Source organism: Rattus norvegicus, chromosome 3 (assembly GCF_021556685.1).
Source record: "Rattus norvegicus strain SHRSP/BbbUtx chromosome 3, alternate assembly SHRSP_T2T, whole genome shotgun sequence".
Lineage (NCBI taxonomy): Eukaryota > Metazoa > Chordata > Mammalia > Rodentia > Muridae > Rattus > Rattus norvegicus.
The window spans coordinates 13,553,449-13,571,786 of NC_141536.1; the positions used below are offsets into that span (position 1 = coordinate 13,553,449).

At 54.3% G+C, this 18,338-nt stretch overlaps 1 protein-coding gene across 2 annotated transcripts in view; it reads left to right on the forward strand.

Annotated features, from left to right (window-relative positions):
- Hmcn2 (hemicentin 2) overlaps nt 1–18,338 on the forward strand; it is a 149,299-nt gene that overhangs the window by 63,348 nt on the left and 67,613 nt on the right. For both annotated transcript variants that reach the window (XR_015684241.1, XM_087655099.1), the window contains exons 23-39: nt 1,371–1,498; nt 3,350–3,604; nt 4,021–4,107; nt 5,935–6,129; nt 7,206–7,336; nt 7,600–7,747; nt 8,360–8,486; nt 8,663–8,817; nt 10,238–10,516; nt 11,754–12,032; nt 12,552–12,660; nt 12,802–12,971; nt 14,263–14,417; nt 14,752–14,848; nt 15,458–15,553; nt 16,277–16,453; nt 18,046–18,203. Coding sequence is in view for 1 of the 2 variants with exons in the window: in XM_087655099.1 (XP_087511225.1) it covers nt 1,371–1,498; nt 3,350–3,604; nt 4,021–4,107; nt 5,935–6,129; nt 7,206–7,336; nt 7,600–7,747; nt 8,360–8,486; nt 8,663–8,817; nt 10,238–10,516; nt 11,754–12,032; nt 12,552–12,660; nt 12,802–12,971; nt 14,263–14,417; nt 14,752–14,848; nt 15,458–15,553; nt 16,277–16,453; nt 18,046–18,203 (2,746 nt within the window). In the remaining variant the exon portion in view is untranslated. The remainder of the gene's footprint in view (nt 1–1,370; nt 1,499–3,349; nt 3,605–4,020; nt 4,108–5,934; nt 6,130–7,205; nt 7,337–7,599; nt 7,748–8,359; nt 8,487–8,662; nt 8,818–10,237; nt 10,517–11,753; nt 12,033–12,551; nt 12,661–12,801; nt 12,972–14,262; nt 14,418–14,751; nt 14,849–15,457; nt 15,554–16,276; nt 16,454–18,045; nt 18,204–18,338) is intronic.

Below are 18,338 nucleotides of genomic sequence, written 5' to 3' on the forward strand. Positions count from 1 at the left end.
GGGTGAGAGTGGTGAGGGGGGAGGGGAGGGCATGCTCTGCATAGATCCCTCCAGGCCCTGTCCCCAGAGCTTACTATGGTTACCTTGGCACTCAGAGCAAATAGCCACTTTTCTGGGCAGGCCCAAGTCCTCTCAGCCCCTGCAAGCGTAAGCCTGCTCATCTGAACTGAGGGTACACAGTTATCCATTTCTTCCTTATGGCACAGTGAGCACACACCACTCCCTTCCAACTTCTGCAAAAACAGATGACTGTGATTGGTTATAGGAAAGACAGGTGCCAAGGGCCCGGAGTGTAGTTCAGTTTGTAGACTGCATGCCATTGGCTTGCAGGTCACTCAAAGCTGTGTACAATGCCTGCTGGATACTGGAACCAGATAGAAGGTTCTGGGTAGGGAGGTTATCACCTCACTTACAGATGAGGCAAGGCCAGTGATGACAACCTGGGTGTGGTTGGAAACCACGCAACCTAGCAGTTGCATGGAGAAAGGTGGGGGCTGCAGGGTTGGCTCCCAAGTATCCTGCCAGGGGCCCCGTGATGCAGTTTTTGCAGAGGTGAATGCGTGGAGTGGGAAACCAGGCTAAAGCCCATCTGAAGATCTGGGGCCACCTCTAGGTTGACGATTGATCCTGGGGTCCTCTGTCCCTGATGTGAGCACTTGTTCCGCATGTCAGGGCCACAGGCTGCAGCCTCTGCTCCTTGGAGCCAGCACAGATGGGGTTGACATCATGTCTGCGGGGCTCCTCAGGGTCCATCCCAGCTGCTGGAGTCTGGCTAGTGTCATGTAGCCTTGTGGGGAGGGTCAGGGGACTGGTAAGGTGGGCCAGATCTCGGAGAGGGTCTGCAAAGTTTCTTCTCATGGGCCCCTGAGAGGGCTGGACAGTGACTCTCCAAGAGGCCTGGTTCTGGGTAGGAGAGCCCGAGAACTCAAACACTGAGTGCTTGGGGCTGGTGGATTTCTCTCTGAAAACAAAGGGAGTCCAGCCTCCTGACAAACAGATGTGCTGAGAACAAGAGACATTACCACCAATCAGTGATGCATGGAGGTGGGGGTGCCAGAGCCCCAGGGATGCAGCCCCATTTTATAGATGATGAAACGAAAACCCAGTTCATGCCCTGGGTCACACAGCTAAGAAGGCTGGGAGTGTGGGTTGGCACCCAACCATCTCTCTACATGTGCTACAACTGAGAGGGGCTGACCCTGGCTTTTGGAATCAGAGTAGGGGCTGGAGTTGAGGCCAGAAGGTAGATTTGACTTCAGTCTGGGAAGGCTGCCTGGAGGAGACAGCCGCTAGATCCGTGAAGATGGGTCTTCAAGCCTTTCTCCGGTCAGAGTGGAATGAGATCTCACTGATGTCCCTCCACCCCACAGGTATGAGCTCCTCTCATCAGGCTCCCTGCGCCTGGTGCAGACCCAGGTGGGTGACAGCGGCCTTTATGAGTGTACAGCCAGCAACCCCGCAGGGGCCACATCTCGCCGCTACATCCTCGGAGTTCAAGGTAGGGCGCACAGGGTTCTTACTCCACCCCTGATCTCCCTGCCTTGCCTTTCCCTCTACTCTCTCAGGCTCTACAGTGCCAGACCGGTCATTCCTCTCCCTGACTCAGGGCCTGGAAGGACTGTTAAAAGAGGCCCCCCAAGAACAGCACTCAGTGGGGACCAAGCCTAGGGATACATACGGGGGGCAGGGGTTCCAAGGCTCTCTGTCTGATTGGCGTTGCGCCTCTGTAACAGGCTCACTGATGCTGGGAGAGGCTCCTGATCTTCCAGCCACCACTGTACCCCTCCGTCCCTCTGTGGCCAAGGTCTAAATGCTCACTCACTGTGGTCCTGGTCCTCAGCATGCTTAGGGGTCCCTGGAGTGGTCCCATTCAAAAGAAGTCGTCCCAAGCCAGAGCCCTGGGAAGACCATAAGACAGGACCAAGCATGGCCTATCCCACGTGCTATTCTCATGGGCCTAAGAAAGAAGGGTGGAGAGGCAGTGAGCGTTCCACATCGTTGATAATGACTTGAAGTCTGTACTCGGACTGTGGGTAATGCGGAACAGCTGCAAGGGTTCCTCTGTGTCCTTCACACCCTAGCTGGGCGGCTAGACACATCGTCTGCCCTGGAGATCAAGCATCCTCAATGCTCCGCAGATGCTCGACAGCCCTATCCGAGCCAGCCTCCCATTTTGCAGATACATAGGCTGAGGCCCGGGTTGAGGGTGGAGAGAAAAAGAACCCTGAGGAGGGTGAGGGTGGAAGTGGGAAGCAGGGCTGAGAATGGCACAGCAGGCTGAATCTTGTTCAGTATTGATACCAACTTGCTGTGTGATCTCTCTGAACCGTGTAAAGCGGGGCCATGATCGTGCCCACGCTGTAATCATTGGAAGGGATACGGATAGTCAGGTGCTGAGAACAGGGCAGCCCAAGGTGTGACAAAGACGGTGGGCATGGCACGGAGGCTGTGACATGGGCATCTCCATGCTCCTGGGCCTCTCCCAAGCACAGCCAGGCAGCTACTCTGCTAGGTTCCAAAGCCCGGGCTCATCTTTGACTGTGTCTTAGAAATTGGGACAATATCAGGGTCCTCCTCAGCTTCTCTGATGGCTCAGGAGAGCAGGTTGGCCTGGGTCCTGCGTATGCTCCTAGCTTGCACAGGTTGGACCTTCTAGAAGCGGCCTGGACCGCCAGACACACAGACCCAGGGCTACAGTCTTCAACTCCTTTCATCTGGAAGAGGAGAGAAATCTTTACATGCCTCAGTTTCCCCATCTTCAAACTGGGTGTGGCATTCTCCACCCTGCAGGAGGACTCTCGGGATAGAGTGTGGGGAAATGGTTGAAAAGCATAGCTATGGCTGGGGGCTGCTGGGAGCGGGTGCCTCCTCACCTCTCCTTCTGACTGCATCAAGGGGAAACTGAGGCTCGGCTGGTGCATAGAGCCTCAGTGTGGGGAGAGAACAGAGCTGGGATTGTGTGGCTGCTCAGACTGTACTGCTCCAGTCTGGCCGGGCCATTCTGAGTTAGCCCTGCCTTCAGTGCCTCAGTTTCCCCACATGCCCACTACGCTGGTGTAGAGCAGATGACAGGTCCCAAATGGCACAGAGCACATGGTGGGGATGGGGGATAAATGCACTGAGTGTATTCAGGGGTCCAGGCAAAAGATAGAATCTGCCCTTTCAGGATGTGGGGAAGGCCACGTGGGTTCTGATCGCTCTATTTTGCAATGAGGAGTGGCTTGCCTTAGACTTCCCACCCCTGTGATGATTTTGCTGCCCGCTCATGTCAGGGTTATTGTATGGGCTGGAGCTCTGAGACCTTTAACTAGCTGTCCCACCTTGATGCCCATCCTTGGAACCCTGCCAGTTCCCCCTCAGGTGCAGCCTGGCCCGAGGGTCCTGAAGGTACTGGCTGGAGAAGCTCTTGATCTGAACTGTGTGGCCGAGGGCAACCCCCAGCCTCAGCTGAACTGGTTCAAGGATGGGATGGTCCTGATGGGTGAGGGACCCCCAGGCTCCGTTCACTTTGCTGCTGTCAAGACCTCTGACACTGGGCTGTACCACTGCGAGGCCTCCAGTAGCTCTGGCACAGATACCTGGAAGCTAGAGCTCCAAGTGCTGGGTGAGTCCTGCCTCTCTCCATTCCCCTCTCTCCTTCCCTCCCTCCTTCTCTCCCTCCCTCTCTCCATCTCCCCATCCCTCCCTCCCTTGATCCCTCCCTCTCTCCACCCTGGCCCATATCTCTGCAAGGTGATCCAGTGTTAGACAAGGTCGCTAGGGAATTATGTATGACCCACAGAATATTCTGGAATATTCTAGCATTTTCACTGTTGGGAACTGGATGCAAGCCACAGTTGGAAGGACACTGACATGACCCTATTATACCTCTTGTGTTTGAGGCACAGGCCCAGCCTAGAATGCTGGCCTCCCTGGGAGGCTGGGGCCTGGGGCTCTGGGAGGAGATCCCTCATCCCAGCCCATACTGGGAGGGAAGGCTAGACCTGAGGGTTATGAACATGGCCTTGCTACCTCCCACAGAGCCACCACACTGGGGCGTCAATGAGACCAACGACCTGCTGGAGCGAGTGGTTGGGGAGAATGCCAGTCTGCTGTGCCCCGCCCAAGGTGAGGCCAAACCCAGGGTGGGGCTAGGGAAGCAGGGCTGGCCTGGGTTCCAGGAACTTGGTTACCATATAGTGGCCTCTTTGGGTTATGGAGTTCCACCAACAACTCTATAGGATAGATATGCCCATTAGTTTCTCCGTATTGGTTATCCTGTCCCAGAGAAGTTAAGCAGTTTGCATAAGGTCACACGGCCAGTGGTTTGCCTTCCAGTCAGCCTGCCTATGAATCCCCATAGTCCCCAGCATCTGGGAAAGTGATAGCTTGGGCTAAAGGCAGCTCTTGGGTCCTTTTGAATTGAGATTGTGGGGTTACCACTCTTCCCCCATACTTTCCCAGAATGGTTCCAAGCAGGCCAGCCTTTTCTAGGTTTGCCTTGGGAGAGCAATGCAGTTGAGGGCTCAGCTTGCCACCTCTGGGTCAGACGTCCAAGCAGAGCCTGACCTTGCATTTCCTGGAGGTTTACCTCTCTTTTTGAGCCTCAGTCTCCTCATTTGCATGGTGAGGGCACACCAGTCCCTCCTGATGGCATTGCTGTAAGATTGTAGGACACGAGGTGTGAGTCACAGCTCCCAGCCGTGTGCCTATTCCTCAGGAGGGGAAATGTGTTCCACACCACCTTCCAAAGACCTCACTGCCACAGTGACCCACCTTCCTGGGCTTGTCTACGACTCGGGGGCTGAAACAAGCCATCTCCATCATGATTGATCACATGTTCACACGGGCTGCGTATCTGATGAGCAATGGGTGGGTAGAGAAGCCAGGAGGAACCTGCAAAGCACCCTTGACCTCAGCAGCTCGTTCTGCAGCAGCTGGGCAGATAGGAGATTCCAGAACAGCACTAGAGCAGCAGGCAGAACAGGCACCGAGGTAGAGGCTGGGAGCCTTGATCACAGTGCCACCTAGTGTTGGACTCTAGAAATAGCAGGCAGGAACAACCATGGGCAAGCCACCCAAACTAGCCTTCTACCTTCAAGTTGTTCCATAGTGTGGTCCTCTCACCCCCTGTCCCCCATCCTTGGACCATGAGGGTTCAGCCTCACCAGCCTCACCCAAGGTCCCTCTGTAATGCAACCTGTCTGGACTGCTCCACCCCCAGGCTGTATTTGGCACTCTTCCCAGGGGTGGACGGCAATTGGCTCTGGGTCTGAGTGCTAAAGGGCATAGCATCACAGGCTGGCACAAGGAATACTCAGGGACACTATCGCTTCTTCTTCAGTGCTGGGAGGTGGCCAGGAGTGTGGCTACCATGAATTCTGTCACATTGTGAAGGGCAGGACAGGACAGGCAGAGTCAACATCTGTCACTGCGTGTGCCTAGCTCCATTGGCACCTTGTTCACTCACCCAGTACCTAGTATATGTGGGCTGTGCTGGTGGCTTGGGCATAGCAAGGAACCGTGAAGACCCTGACCCTCATGGGGGAGGATGTTAAGCAATGAAAGCTGGCAGGAATGTACTGTTGGTCATTTGAAAGTTAGAGTTGGCACAGAAAGGAGAGCTCAGGGCTAGCAGGAGATACCGGGAAGGGTACCTCTGACCTCCCTGAGAATCAGAAAGCATGTTTTGCTCATGTACCTGTGGACACTCAGCCCTGTGTGGAGACAGGGGACACATGCTGAAGATCTGAGAGAGCCCCTCCTCTTCCTCCCCTTCCTCATTTTCCTTCTCTCCCTTTTCCTCTTCCTTCTCCTGACATGGGGGTGACACAGGGCCTGAGGCCACCCATCATGAAGGTCAGCAATATGTACACAAGGAGTCAGATGAGGGGACAGTGCAGGCATGGAGGGGGTGTCCGACATTTTGCCTGATGATTGTATATACCCTGGCAGGTTCTCCAAAGCCACGAATCACATGGAGGAGGGTCCCATCCTCAGAGGCCCTGAATGGCCGGCCAGACGTGGCGGTGCTGAACGAAGGGTCGCTATTCCTGTCCTCAGTCTCTCTTGCGGACAGCGGAGAGTACGAGTGCCAGGCCACCAATGAGGTGGGCTCTGCTTCCAGGAGAGTCAAGCTGGTGGTCTATGGTAAGCCGAGACCTTAGACCTGGAGGCTGGCGATAGGCCTGTGTCCACCTCCCACATAGAGACCCAAAATGATGCCAGGGCTCCAGTGTCCCAAAGCTCCCTACAAAGTAGATGGTGGATACCTTGATTCCTTCCCCTAAGAGACCAGAAAGGATTAGGGCTTGAGGGTATTGGGAGTGGTACCCCATTTCACCAGGTACATCTCTAGGGACAGTGGAGACTTCTGGGGGATGTCAGCAGGTCAAGATCTGCAGCAAAAGCTCGGCCACTAAAGTGTTTGCTGTGTAACCATGAGGATCTGATTCTGATCTCAGCACCCATGTCAAATGCGGGGCATCACAGTGTGGATCTGTGCTGGGGAAAGCTAGGACACGCCTGGGAGCTCACGGTCCAGCCTATGTCATATGCTCCTAATTCCTTTCTAAGCATAGAAGGTGGCTGGCACCTGGGGGATTACACCCCAGATTGTTCTCTGGCCTTCACACACACAAAGCTAATAAAAAACAATCATGTGTGTGAGCTGAACGGAGTTCTAGCGCACCTCTAACCGGTGAGCTGAGCCTGTGTACCAGGAACTCCACAAGGACAAGGGAGGCTGCAGGTACTCCTCACTGTTGGGGTGAGCTGGACCTGTCAGCCTGAGCAACTCTCACAGCCACTTTGTGTCCCTGACGTGCTGGGGAATGACTTCCTTGGGAGGTTGGCTATAGACACACGGGGGCTGACATTTGGCAGTTCCCACTTGGGGACCTCTCTGGAGAGGCATCTGGTCAAAGGTAGAACTGGATATGTCCTGCCTCTTAGACAGAGTGTCAGAGTATGGCTTCCACTCATAGTGGGGGATGGGGCTGTGCTGGTCCCAGGGGGAAGCTGCTGTGTCCACTTGAGATCCATACCGCCCTTGTGGTTAGATCTGGGACCAGGATAGATGAAGGCAGGAGGGTCTCCTGGGGTTTCAGTGGTAGGCCGATGACAGGCTGAGGACCTCGGGGAGGGGCTGGATGTGGGTGGCCTGCCTCAGATGCCAAGTTCAACCAAAGTGGGAGCCGCTCTTCTGCTTCTCCTTGCTCCCCAAGTGCCCCCCAGCATCCGGGAAGAGGGCCGCACAGCCAACGTGTCAGGCCTAGCTGGGCAGCCTCTAACACTGGAGTGTGACGCAAGCGGGTTTCCAGTCCCTGAGGTGGTGTGGCTCAAGGATGGGCAGCAGGTGAGTGACTCTGGGGGAAGTTGGGATGGGGGTTAGGACTTTTGGATAAAGATATGTTTCTGTGTGTGTGCTGAGGGGGCATGGGAATATGACAGATGTCTTTGGGAATGCAGTCTTCAGGGGTAATGGGGAACTGCCGTCCTGAAAGGACATCTTGAGAGTCCTCTTGGGGAACTGAGAACTCCGCTCTGGTCACCAGCCAGCTTGGTGGGCCTCTGTTCCCTTGTTGTTCACACTTATTCGCTCTGGCCTCTTGTGTTCAGATCCCAGAGGCAAGTGCCCATCGCTTCCTGGATGGTGCTCGGTCCCTCCACTTCCCAAGGATCCAAGAGAACCATTCTGGCCTCTATTCCTGCCAGGCTGAGAATCAGGCAGGGCGCGCCCAGAGAGACTTCAATCTTGCCGTGTTCAGTGAGTGCGGGCTGTATCCTGAACTGAGCATGTGTCAGCAGAGACCAAGGGGCACACAGGGGCCACCACAGACCTAGACCCTATTCTCAGGAGCCCACGGAGCAGACCACACAGGGGACAGTCACATGGCTAACTAAGTGATGACATCCAGACAGTCTTAGTTGCCGTGTTAACTAGCGTAAGCAACTTAAGGGGTGAAGGGTTAATCTGGGCCCACAGTTCAAAGGTACAGTCTGTGATATTGATAGGATGTCATGGCCGTGGGAGCATGAGGTGGCCAGTACCATCACATCCACACACAAGAAGCAGGGAGAGATGGACGCTGGTGTTCCGCCGGCTTTCTGCTTTCTATGTAGTCCAGGGCACATATTTAGGGTGTGTCTTCCTACCTCGGTTAACCCAATCTAGAAAATTCCTCGCAGACACAGTGTGAGATTTTACTTCCATGGTGACTCTAACTCTCACCCAGTTGACAAGGTTAGCCGTCACACGTGGTGCTGATCACTCTGTGGAGCTCCTCGGTGGAGGGTGTGTAGGCCAAGGGGCCTTCCTGTGGTCAGCAGGGTGCACGGAGTCTGAGTCACCCCCCTTCACCTTCCTTCCCACCCCCAGTCCCTCCTTCCTTGCTGGGAGCTGGGGCTGCTCAGGAGGTGCTGGGCCTGGCTGGTGAGGATGTGAAGTTGGAGTGTCAGACCTCAGGGGTCCCCACGCCCCAGGTGGAGTGGATCAAGGATGGGCAGTGAGTGACTCTCTCAGTGGAGTGTGGGGGGCCGGGTGAGGGGTCAGGGAAACCTGAGAAACCCAGTGAGTGTGGTGTGTGCAACCGGCTGGAGGGCAGCATGGGTGTCCCTCCCCTGTGGGAGATTCCCAGGAAACCCCACCAGCACCCTGGCCTGATCTATGGCTTTTCTCTAGGCCCCTCCTTCCAGGGGACTCTCACATCCTGCTGCAGGAGGATGGCCAGGTTCTCAGAATCATCAGCAGTCACTTGGGTGATGAAGGACGGTATCAGTGTGTGGCCTTCAGCCCAGCCGGCCAGCAGGCCAAGGACTTTCAGCTCAGCATTCACTGTGAGTCCTGTCCACCCAGACCTGGCTGTTCTAGGAGCTTACTGGGAGCGGGGGAGGGGAAGTCAGGAACACAGCCTGGGGCGGGAGGGGAGCAATAAGAGAAACTAAGGGCAGATGGCTCCTCCTGTCTCCCCAAACCACCAACTTTACCCACTCACCACTTCTGATCTGTGTTGAACTCACATCTACATGGGAACGCCAAATAAGGCAAGTTAGTATTTCAAGTGTCCGTGGGAAGCCAGTGTCTGCTGTATCAATGGAAGGAACAGGAAAAACTAATACACCCAGGGCCGGGTGGGGCTCAACAGTGGAATCCCTTCTCCTGGATGTAGGAAGCCACATGTAGGTGCTATAGAACAGCCCCAAGGAACACATTCAAAGAGACGAAGGCAGGCCTTCTGGGCAGCGAAGCAGCAGGCACTTGGCCTACAGCTGTGCTCTGTGGTAGCGAGGGGAGTTGAGAGCTTAGGGAAAAGGCTCAGCTGGTATGCTACTCGCTCCACCAGCAAGTGAACCTGAGTCTGAATCCCCAGAACTCCCGTGGCCACATGCCTGCGCTGTGTGGCCCTCTGAGATGGTCACCTCACCTAGAGAGTCACCAGCACTGTCAAGGCTGAGACAAGTAGACTCTTGGGGCTCTCTGGCCAGCTAGCCTAGCTGAGCTGATGGGTTCCAGAGCCAATGTCACAAAAAGTAAGGGGAAGAGTCTAATAGAGGAAGACACCAAATATCAACCTTTGACCTTTGTGTGTGTGTGTGTGTGTGTGCACCCACATTCACACCCATTTGAACACACACACACACACACACACACACACACACACACACACACCCCACAGGCTATATTTCCAGATCCCCATATCCAAACAAACAAAATAAACTTTAAACCAAATGTTGAGTACAAAGGGGCAGACAGGTTGGTGACACAGTGGCCTCAGTGGGAGCCTTTCCTAATGGCCATCGGGGACAAGAGAGTTAGGAGGGCATGGTTCTGGGAAGCAGAGTGATGTTGTACTCTACCCGTGTAACTCAGCCATCATCCTGGGTACCAGCTGTGAGTGCCCCGCCCTAGGGGAATCCCTGATCAAGTTCCTTCACAGATGGGGACCCCGAGGCCCAGAGAGGGGAAAGGACTTACCCCAGGTCATACAGTGAGTTAGAGGCCTTGTGGGCTCCAGAGCTCAAGCCTGCGGCCCCTCTCCCCTTCTGTACCATCCTTACCCATAGTGACTGGGCTTGCTCCCCACATAAGCATGTCCCTGAGCTGGCCTCTTCCATTTGTGTCCCCACATCCCTCCCTCGTCCTTCATGCCTGCCAGCCCCTATGATAGAAGCCTGGGGTGTGTGCATGCTACTCAGGGGATGTCAGCCACCAACTCAATCAGTCTGTGACCACCCTCGTGTCCCTCTCTGTCTCCAGCACCTCCCACCATCTGGGGCTCTAATGAGACAGGTGAGGTGACTGTCCTGGAGGGCCACACAGCACAGCTCCTGTGTGAGGCCCGAGGAATGCCAGCTCCTGACATCACCTGGTACAAAGATGGGACCCTACTGGCCCCCAGCTCAGAAGTGATTTACAGCAAGGGTGGCCGGCAGCTCCAGCTGGGGAAGGCCCAGCACTCCGATGCTGGCCTCTATACCTGCCAGGCCAGCAACTCTGCAGGGATCACCAAGAAATCCACCAATCTGGAGGTTTATGGTGAGCGGCCAGAGGGTTGCAGCAGTGGGCAGCTGGTATAGACAATTGAGGTGACCTCTGACTGTCTCTGAAGGTCAGTGAGGGGTGGCCACTTGGGGTGATCAAACCAAATAGGGTGACTTAAGGACAGGGTTCACTTCAACTCCCTACCTTCCCTATGCAAATGAGGACACTGGGCTGCAGGCAGGACCTAGGTGGGAGTCCATGCAGAGTCCAGCTCCTCCTGAGGACTGTGAGAGCCCCCACAAAACTTCCCAAGGAGGCAGAGATCCCTCATTTAACTCTGTGTAGCTTAGGACTTAGAGCCCTGTGGCCTGTGACTGATGCTACTCAAAGGATCTGGCCTTGTGTGTCCCCATGGGATGGAGAAGCTTGCCCGATTCATACCTCAAGGACACATGAGCTCTGCCCCCTCCCTACGAGGGGAAGATATCTGTGAATTGGCAACCCTGAAGGGTAGACTCAGAAAAATTGGGTAGCACTCTTGAGAAAGACTGAGAGTAGGCCTGGGTCAGGCAGAGCAGGGTGCTCTGGGGAGTTGGGGGACAGCCTGGGAGTCTAGAGGAGTCATTTGACCTCTGCCAAGGAGTCAGCAAAGGGCTTGGGTGCTGGAGTCTGGAGGTGGTGAGCTGTGGAAAGGGTGGGGCACACCACACCACCTGCCACCAGGAACTCCCAGGAGTCTCTGTCACCCTCTGGAGTAGAATGAAACGTGCATGTCCAGTACCTTCTCCAAGAGCCTTAGGGTCCTAACAAGGTTTGAAGCATCTTGAGTCCAAGCTCATGACTGTACGGGGTCCTCCAGTGGTAATTCTATCAGCTCCACATCTCAGGGCCTGAGGGACCTGCCCCTCACCCCCACCCCCACACACATCAGGCCGCAGTGAGCTCTGATCACTCTTCAAACATCAAGAGTCCCCAAGATCATACTGTATTGTCTCAGATCTACTGTAAGGAGACTTCCAGGGATGGCAGCCTAGTCTAGAGTCCTGGAGACCCATCAGTTTGTTCAATCGACAGGCTGGAATCCTCCTGGGAATAAGCTTTCTGGGTGGTAGTGAACGCAGAAGAGATACAAGCAAGGGTTGGCAGCGAGATGAGGCTCTTCTAGCAAGAGTCTGAGAGAGGCTTGCTGGGAGAGAGAGACCGTGTCTGAGCAAGGTTTACCTAATAGAATGAGGGTAGGGAGTAGAGCTTCAACCCTTTGGTGCCTGAGATGGCCTTGCCTCTTCCCTAGTTCCACCTACCATTGAGGGTGCTGTTGGAGGGCCATACCTGGTGCAGGCTGTGGCTGGGAGACCCGTGGCACTGGAGTGTGTGGCCAGAGGCCATCCACCCCCTACCCTCTCCTGGCAGCATGAAGGGCTGCCAGTGGTGGATAGCAATGGGACGTGGCTGGAGGCAGGAGGTGCCCTGCAGCTGGAGAACCCAGGAGAGGCGTCCGGTGGCCTCTACAGCTGTGTGGCCAGCAGCCCCGCTGGAGAGGCCGTACTGCAGTACTCGGTGGAGGTGCAAGGTGAGCCAGCAGTGGGTGGGTCTTCTCCCATGCCCATTCCATGCCTAGCCCCAGAGGAGGTGGATGGTGGCAGGGAAGCCATGTGTTCCCTTTTCCTGTATACCACAGATGAGTAGTGAGGCCTGGGTTGGGGACGCATGGAGGGAGAGGTGAGGTTGATCCCCCACTCCCGCCCACGGCCCTGGACCAACACATCCAGGAAAGATTCTGCTTTCCATGTAGCATCTCAGACCCAAAGCTGGAGTGGGTATGAGTTTTGTTTAGCTGACACTTAGACCGTATGTGGCCCCCGTGACATAAGACAGAAGACTACAAAGCAGACAGGACTCCAGGCTCTGAGACATGAAATAAATGGGCTCTGGGGAGAAAGGCCATAGAGGCCTCTCTCATATTCTTTAGTGGCCCTGGAAGACCTCCTGGGTACATTTGAGGGGAGACTAGAAGGCTGGGGTAAAACTGGGGCCCCGGCATCACTGAAGGCTAGGATGAGCTCCAGCCAGCAGCATGTCCTGCCCACAGTGCCCCCACAGCTGCTGGTGGCTGAAGGTGTGGGCCAGGTGACTGCCATCGTGGGACAGTCTCTGGATCTTCCCTGCCAGGCATCAGGCTCCCCGGTGCCCACCATCCAGTATGTATGGAACTGGACAGGGTTGTATGTGAGGAAGGAGATGTGTGTGTGAGCCATTCCTGCTCCTAGGAGTGTGAGCATGGCATTAAACCACGGAAGAGAGGCTTCAGGGTGACCTGACCCCCTCTCCATCCACCTCAGATGGCTACAAAATGGCCGCCCAGCCGAGGAGCTGGCTGGGGTGCAGCTGGCCTCACAGGGAACCAAACTGCACATCAGCCAGGTGGAGCTGAACCACTCGGGCCTCTTCTCCTGCCAGGCCACCAATGAGGCAGGAACAGCCGGGGCTGAGGTGGAGGTCTCTGTGCATGGTAAGCAGGCATCTGTGGTTCTGGAACAATCTGAAATGATGGGGCTAGCGGAGCTGGAGGCCATGGCAGACCTGGGAATGACATGGGACGTCTAGCCTGGACTTCCAAAGACATGTGGGTGGGAGAGGCTTGTCATGGCTGGTCATCATACTCCCCATTTGTCCTGTCAGGCTGCCTGGGGACTTCGCCTCCTGTTTCTGCTCAGTCTCATCTAACGTCATTCACATCTTTAGTTAATAAGCACCCACTGTCCAACCTCTGGGTTTGCCTAGCTCCTCCCAGATTTTTAGGTCTGCCCTTTCTTCCAGGAAGGCTTCTTGATTTCACCATGTCTGTCATCCTCACTGTTCATTCTCTCAGTCCCTGCCACTCCACTTCTCTGGAGCGGCTTGTGTAACTGTCCTCTGTGCCAGCTTTGTGACTCCCCACAAAGGGCATGGTGATCACCTTTCTTTTATCTGGGCCTGCAGTAGTTCTGGTTCTAGAATAGACACTTGGCACTCTTAGGGGCACATATGGATAGGGTGACTGGTGGAGAGTTGATTGGATGTATGGGTAGGCAATTAGGTGGGTACCAAGATGGATGGATGGATGGATGGATGGATGGATGGATGGATGGATGGATGGATGGATGGATGAATAGTTTAGTTAGCAAATGCATGGGCTAAGGGGATGAGTGGGTGAGTAGGTAGATGGATGAATGAACAGGTAGATGAATGGATGAGTAGATGGATGGGCATATGAATGGATGTTTAGGTAGGTAGGTAGGTAGGTAGGTAGGTAGGTAGGTAGGTGGATGGATGGATGGATGGATGGATGGATGGATGGATGGATAGATGGATAGATGGATGGATGGATAGATGGATAGATGGATAGATGATAGATATAGATAGATGAATAAATAGGTAAGTAAGTGGATGGGTGGATGGATGAATAAATGAATGAATGAATAAGTGAATGCATGGGTGGATGGATTGCTGGATAAGTGAATAGATGGGTAGATGGATGGATGGTTACATGAATGGATGGATGGATGGATGGATGGATGGATGTGTGGGTAGATCATTGGATCTGTGGATTGGAGAACTTTCAAAGGGAATGCACTATTCTGTTGGCTCTCAGTCTGAAGTTCCTTCCATTATCCAGGTGTTTGAGGAGCAAGGATTCTAGAACCATTCTTTGGCCAGGCCTTCAAAGCCACTCCTTCATGTCTAGCCATTTAGGGGATTACTGGATACCTACCACAGGCCCCCTGAGACTGACTCAGGCTCTCTCCATCTCTCCTGCGCAGAACTTCCTTCAGTGAACATCATCGGCGGTGAGAATCTCACAGCCCCTTTCCTGCAGCCTGTAACCCTGCAGTGTACAGGTACTGGAGTGCCCACCCCAAGCCTTCGCTGGTGGAAAGATGGCGTGGCCGTGGCAACCTCAGGGGGCAACCTTCAGGTACAGTTAGAGAACCAGGGCTGGCTGTAGAGGTCCTGGAGCCCTTGAGCAGAGTCTTTACAGAAAGGTGGGACAACCGAGCCCTCTCTGTGTGTGCACTCTGAATAGGTACTTGGGTGCTATGCCTGGGGAATGGAGGGGACCCTTAGCCTGGTCCAGGCCATTGAAGCTTAGCCACCAGAGGGAAAAGTCAGAGATGATATCATGGAGAAGAGAGCTCATTTGCATGTTTGCACCTGCCTGTGGGGGCCATCCCCCCGCTCTGTCCTCTCTCCGACTGTGGCCTGGTCCTGGACTTTGTGGCTTCCTCTCATTCCCACACCCTCTCTCCCAGATCGAGAAGGCAGACCTGAGAGATGAAGGTGTCTACACGTGTTCAGCCACCAACCTGGCAGGGGAGAGCAAGAAGGATGTTACACTAAAAGTTCTGGGTGAGGACCGCAGCTCAACGGGGTCCAAAGCCTGGGGTGACTGGTGACACCTCAAGGATCCTTGGGACTGGAAGTGGAAGTTTTAGATTCACAACTGTATGCTTAACTTTGCAAAGGGTGGACGATGCTGAGATGAAGTATTAGGTGAAGCATCCCAGATGCCAGTGGGAGATCTGGGAGTCAAGGGTCTAGGGATGAAAGGAAACCACAAAAGTCCAGACCCTTGCAAAGGTTTTCAGCGGTCACCTTACCTATGCCAATGGCTTCCTTGCTGGCTAGATTCATGTTTTGGGGTTCACACGTGTCCCTGACAGTGTGGACAAACCCTGCCTGGCTACTCAAGGGCTACTTGGGATTCCGGCTCCTACTGAGCCAGCTTTGATCCTCCCCAGGACTGGGGGCTGGGGTTTGGGAACCCTGTGTGACCTCTGGGGAGGTCTCATAGGCTCTGCTGTGATTTGGGGCTTTCCTAAGGGCTCCCCACTCCAAGTATGTGAGCCTTGTCACCAGAACCCTTTAAGAGAAGCCAGAAAAGGCAGAGGGTGGCTGGGATTATAACTGCCCAGAGCCCACATCCACCAAGAGGGGTCTCTCTTTGTAACCCCTTAGTTCCCCCCAACATTGAACCAGGACCAGTCAACAAGGCAGTTCTGGAGAATGCCTCAGTGACCTTGGAGTGTCTGGCTTCGGGTGTGCCCCCTCCAGGTAAGACTCATCTTCTTGGCCAGACGTCCCCCTAGCCAGTCCCAATTCTGCAAGCACCCAGAATTTTGTATGCAGGTCAGGAACAAGTCTATAAGAGGTCTTTTAGAGGTTCTAGCATTCCTAGGGCTGGTCCAGGCTGTGGTTAAGGTCTAGAATCCCCTTCATCTGGGCTTCTCCAGACTAGTTGAAGGAAAAGGCTAGGGCACCTGGGTGAATCATACAAGTGTCCACATCCAGGCTAGGGTGGGACTTACCCATGTTCCAGAGGGGAGGCCCAATACCTGTCCCCTCAGGAGCAAAGACAGTCACTTGCCTTGGGTGGATGAGACCAGGAAGCACTTACCTCCTGTAGAGCCCTAGGGAGGGAATGGGCACTGACTGAAGACAGGAAGCCCAAGACACAGCGCTCCATCCTTGCCTCTGAGGCTGTTGCCCAGGGTGACTTTCTCTACACACTCCTGGGTGAAGGTGGCTGTGGGGAAAGAGGCTTGGCTGGCTTTGACTAGCTGGCCTTGGCTCACTAGCCCCACCTTGGAGCTTCCTCTTAGCCTCTGGTCTTATCTCCTGTGCTGTAGCTGTTCTGTTCTCTCTGCTCCTCCTAAGAATGTTGGTTGTCTCTAGTACGAGAAGAAGCCCATGCTCACTCTGCGAGCTTCTCGGAATACCCCTACAGCCAACAGTCAATCGCTGATAGGATCCTTGCATGTGTCTTTTCTCTCCCAGACATCTCCTGGTTCAAGGGTCGCCAGCCCATCTCTACCCAGAGACACCTGATAGTGTCAACTGACAGAAGAGTTCTTCACATTGAGCGAGCCCAGCTCTCTGATGCAGGGAGCTACCGCTGTGTGGCGACCAATGTGGTGGGCAGTGCAGCGCTGCAGTATGGCTTACGGGTCAATGGTGAGTGCCTAAGACCATAGGGCCTTTCCGAAATGCTTGTTTTCTTCCTGTGTGTCCAGCCTTCTGTCTCTTGTCCACTTGTTTGTCAGTTTATCCATCCATTCCCCATCTATACATCCGTCCATCTGCCTGTTTGCTATCGCACACCTTTCTTGTCATTCACTCACCACCCACCCATGCATCCATCTGTTCACCATATATCTACCATCTACATTTCCATCCAGCCATCCACTTACTATCTACCCTCCACCACCCACCCATCGATCTGCCCGCCAATTGATCCATCCACCCACTGAGCCACCATTCACCCAACTATCCATCCATTCATCACCCACCCATTCACCACCCAGCAAGCCAGCCTTTCACCCATTCATATAAACAATGATTGCACATCCATTGATCCAACCAGTGATATATTCTAAACTGTCCGTCGGTTACCCAACCATCCAGCCTCCCATCTATGACACAAATATCTGCCCATCCATCACTGATCCACAGTCCATCCATCCAATCCTGTGCCCATCCATCTTGTCTTTGATCTATTCCCCCATCTGAGCTACAGAGACATAGGAAACACGAGAAACTGAACAGAGACTGCATGTGACTTTCCCAACGCCATGTGAACAAATGTTAACACATCCCACCTAGGGCCCCAGTAGTAGACCAAAGGCACAATTCCAGCTTGGGGAACCAATGGGTTTATGGGGCTTCCTTACAGAAGAAGTATGGGTGAGGGTTTTCTTATAGGAGTATGGATGAACCCCAAGCAAGAACATTGTCAAAAAGCCCCATCTCAGCCCCTCAAAGGCTCTGTGGATAGAGAGTCCCCTTCTGTTAATCCTCCTGTAGTACCTGTAGCACCCTCTAGCACTCCCGGATATCATGTACAACTGGAGAAGAGGAAGTAGCCCTCCCCACCTTCTCCTTCAACAACAGACTCAGTCTTGTGAGGATCTCAAACAAAAAGTCATAACTGGGGGCTGGGGATTTAGCTCAGTGGTAGAGCGCTTACCTAGGAAGCGCAAGGCCCTGGGTTCCGTCCCCAGCTCCAAAAAAAAAAAAAAAAAAAAAAAAAGTCATAACTGCTCTGGTGAGGACAGTAATACTCATGGCACGAATGGAGGCCAACATTGCCCAACACTGGGCAGGCAAGCCTGGCTCAAACAAACTCAGGGCCCTGGATGATGTCGGCAGCCATCTGGAGCTAGACAGCTTGAACTGTGAGAGAAAATAGCTTTTGTTCTCCTGGTTACCGTGAGATCTTTTGGCTGTGGTTTCCCCAGGATGTCAGTGTTGCATCTGAGACCTGAGTCAAGAGGACACTCCGCTCTTGGTCCCCATAATGTCCCCATAATCCCCAAGACCTGAGCTCAAGTGTGATGTCTGACATGTTCAAGCTGATTAGCCCTGGCCAGGTGACCCCCCTCTCTCACCTTCAGTCCTTAGAAGCCTTTGGTGTGTTGACACGATGCCTGGGTGGCGATGCCACGCCCATGCTTTTGTTTGTGACTTGTGCTCCTAAGGGTACCCTAGACAATGTCACATTCGGTGGGGCTCAACTCAGTTCCATTTCCCATCACCCCTCTTTGCAGTGCCACCCCGAATCACCCTGCCACCCAGCCTACCAGGCCCAGTAGTACTTGGCACACCCTTCCGCCTGACCTGTAATGCCACTGGCACCCCCAGCCCCATGCTGCTATGGCTGAAGGATGGGAACCCTGTGTCCCCTGAAGGAACCCCTGGCCTCAAGGTTAGTAGCATTGGGTGGTCTCTGAGCCACCTCCTGTAGGGACTGGCAGCAGGCCTGGAAGTCTAGGGTAAGGGAGAGACAGGACCTCCCTACCCACTGAAATACACTGCATGCCACCAATGCCAGCCAAATATG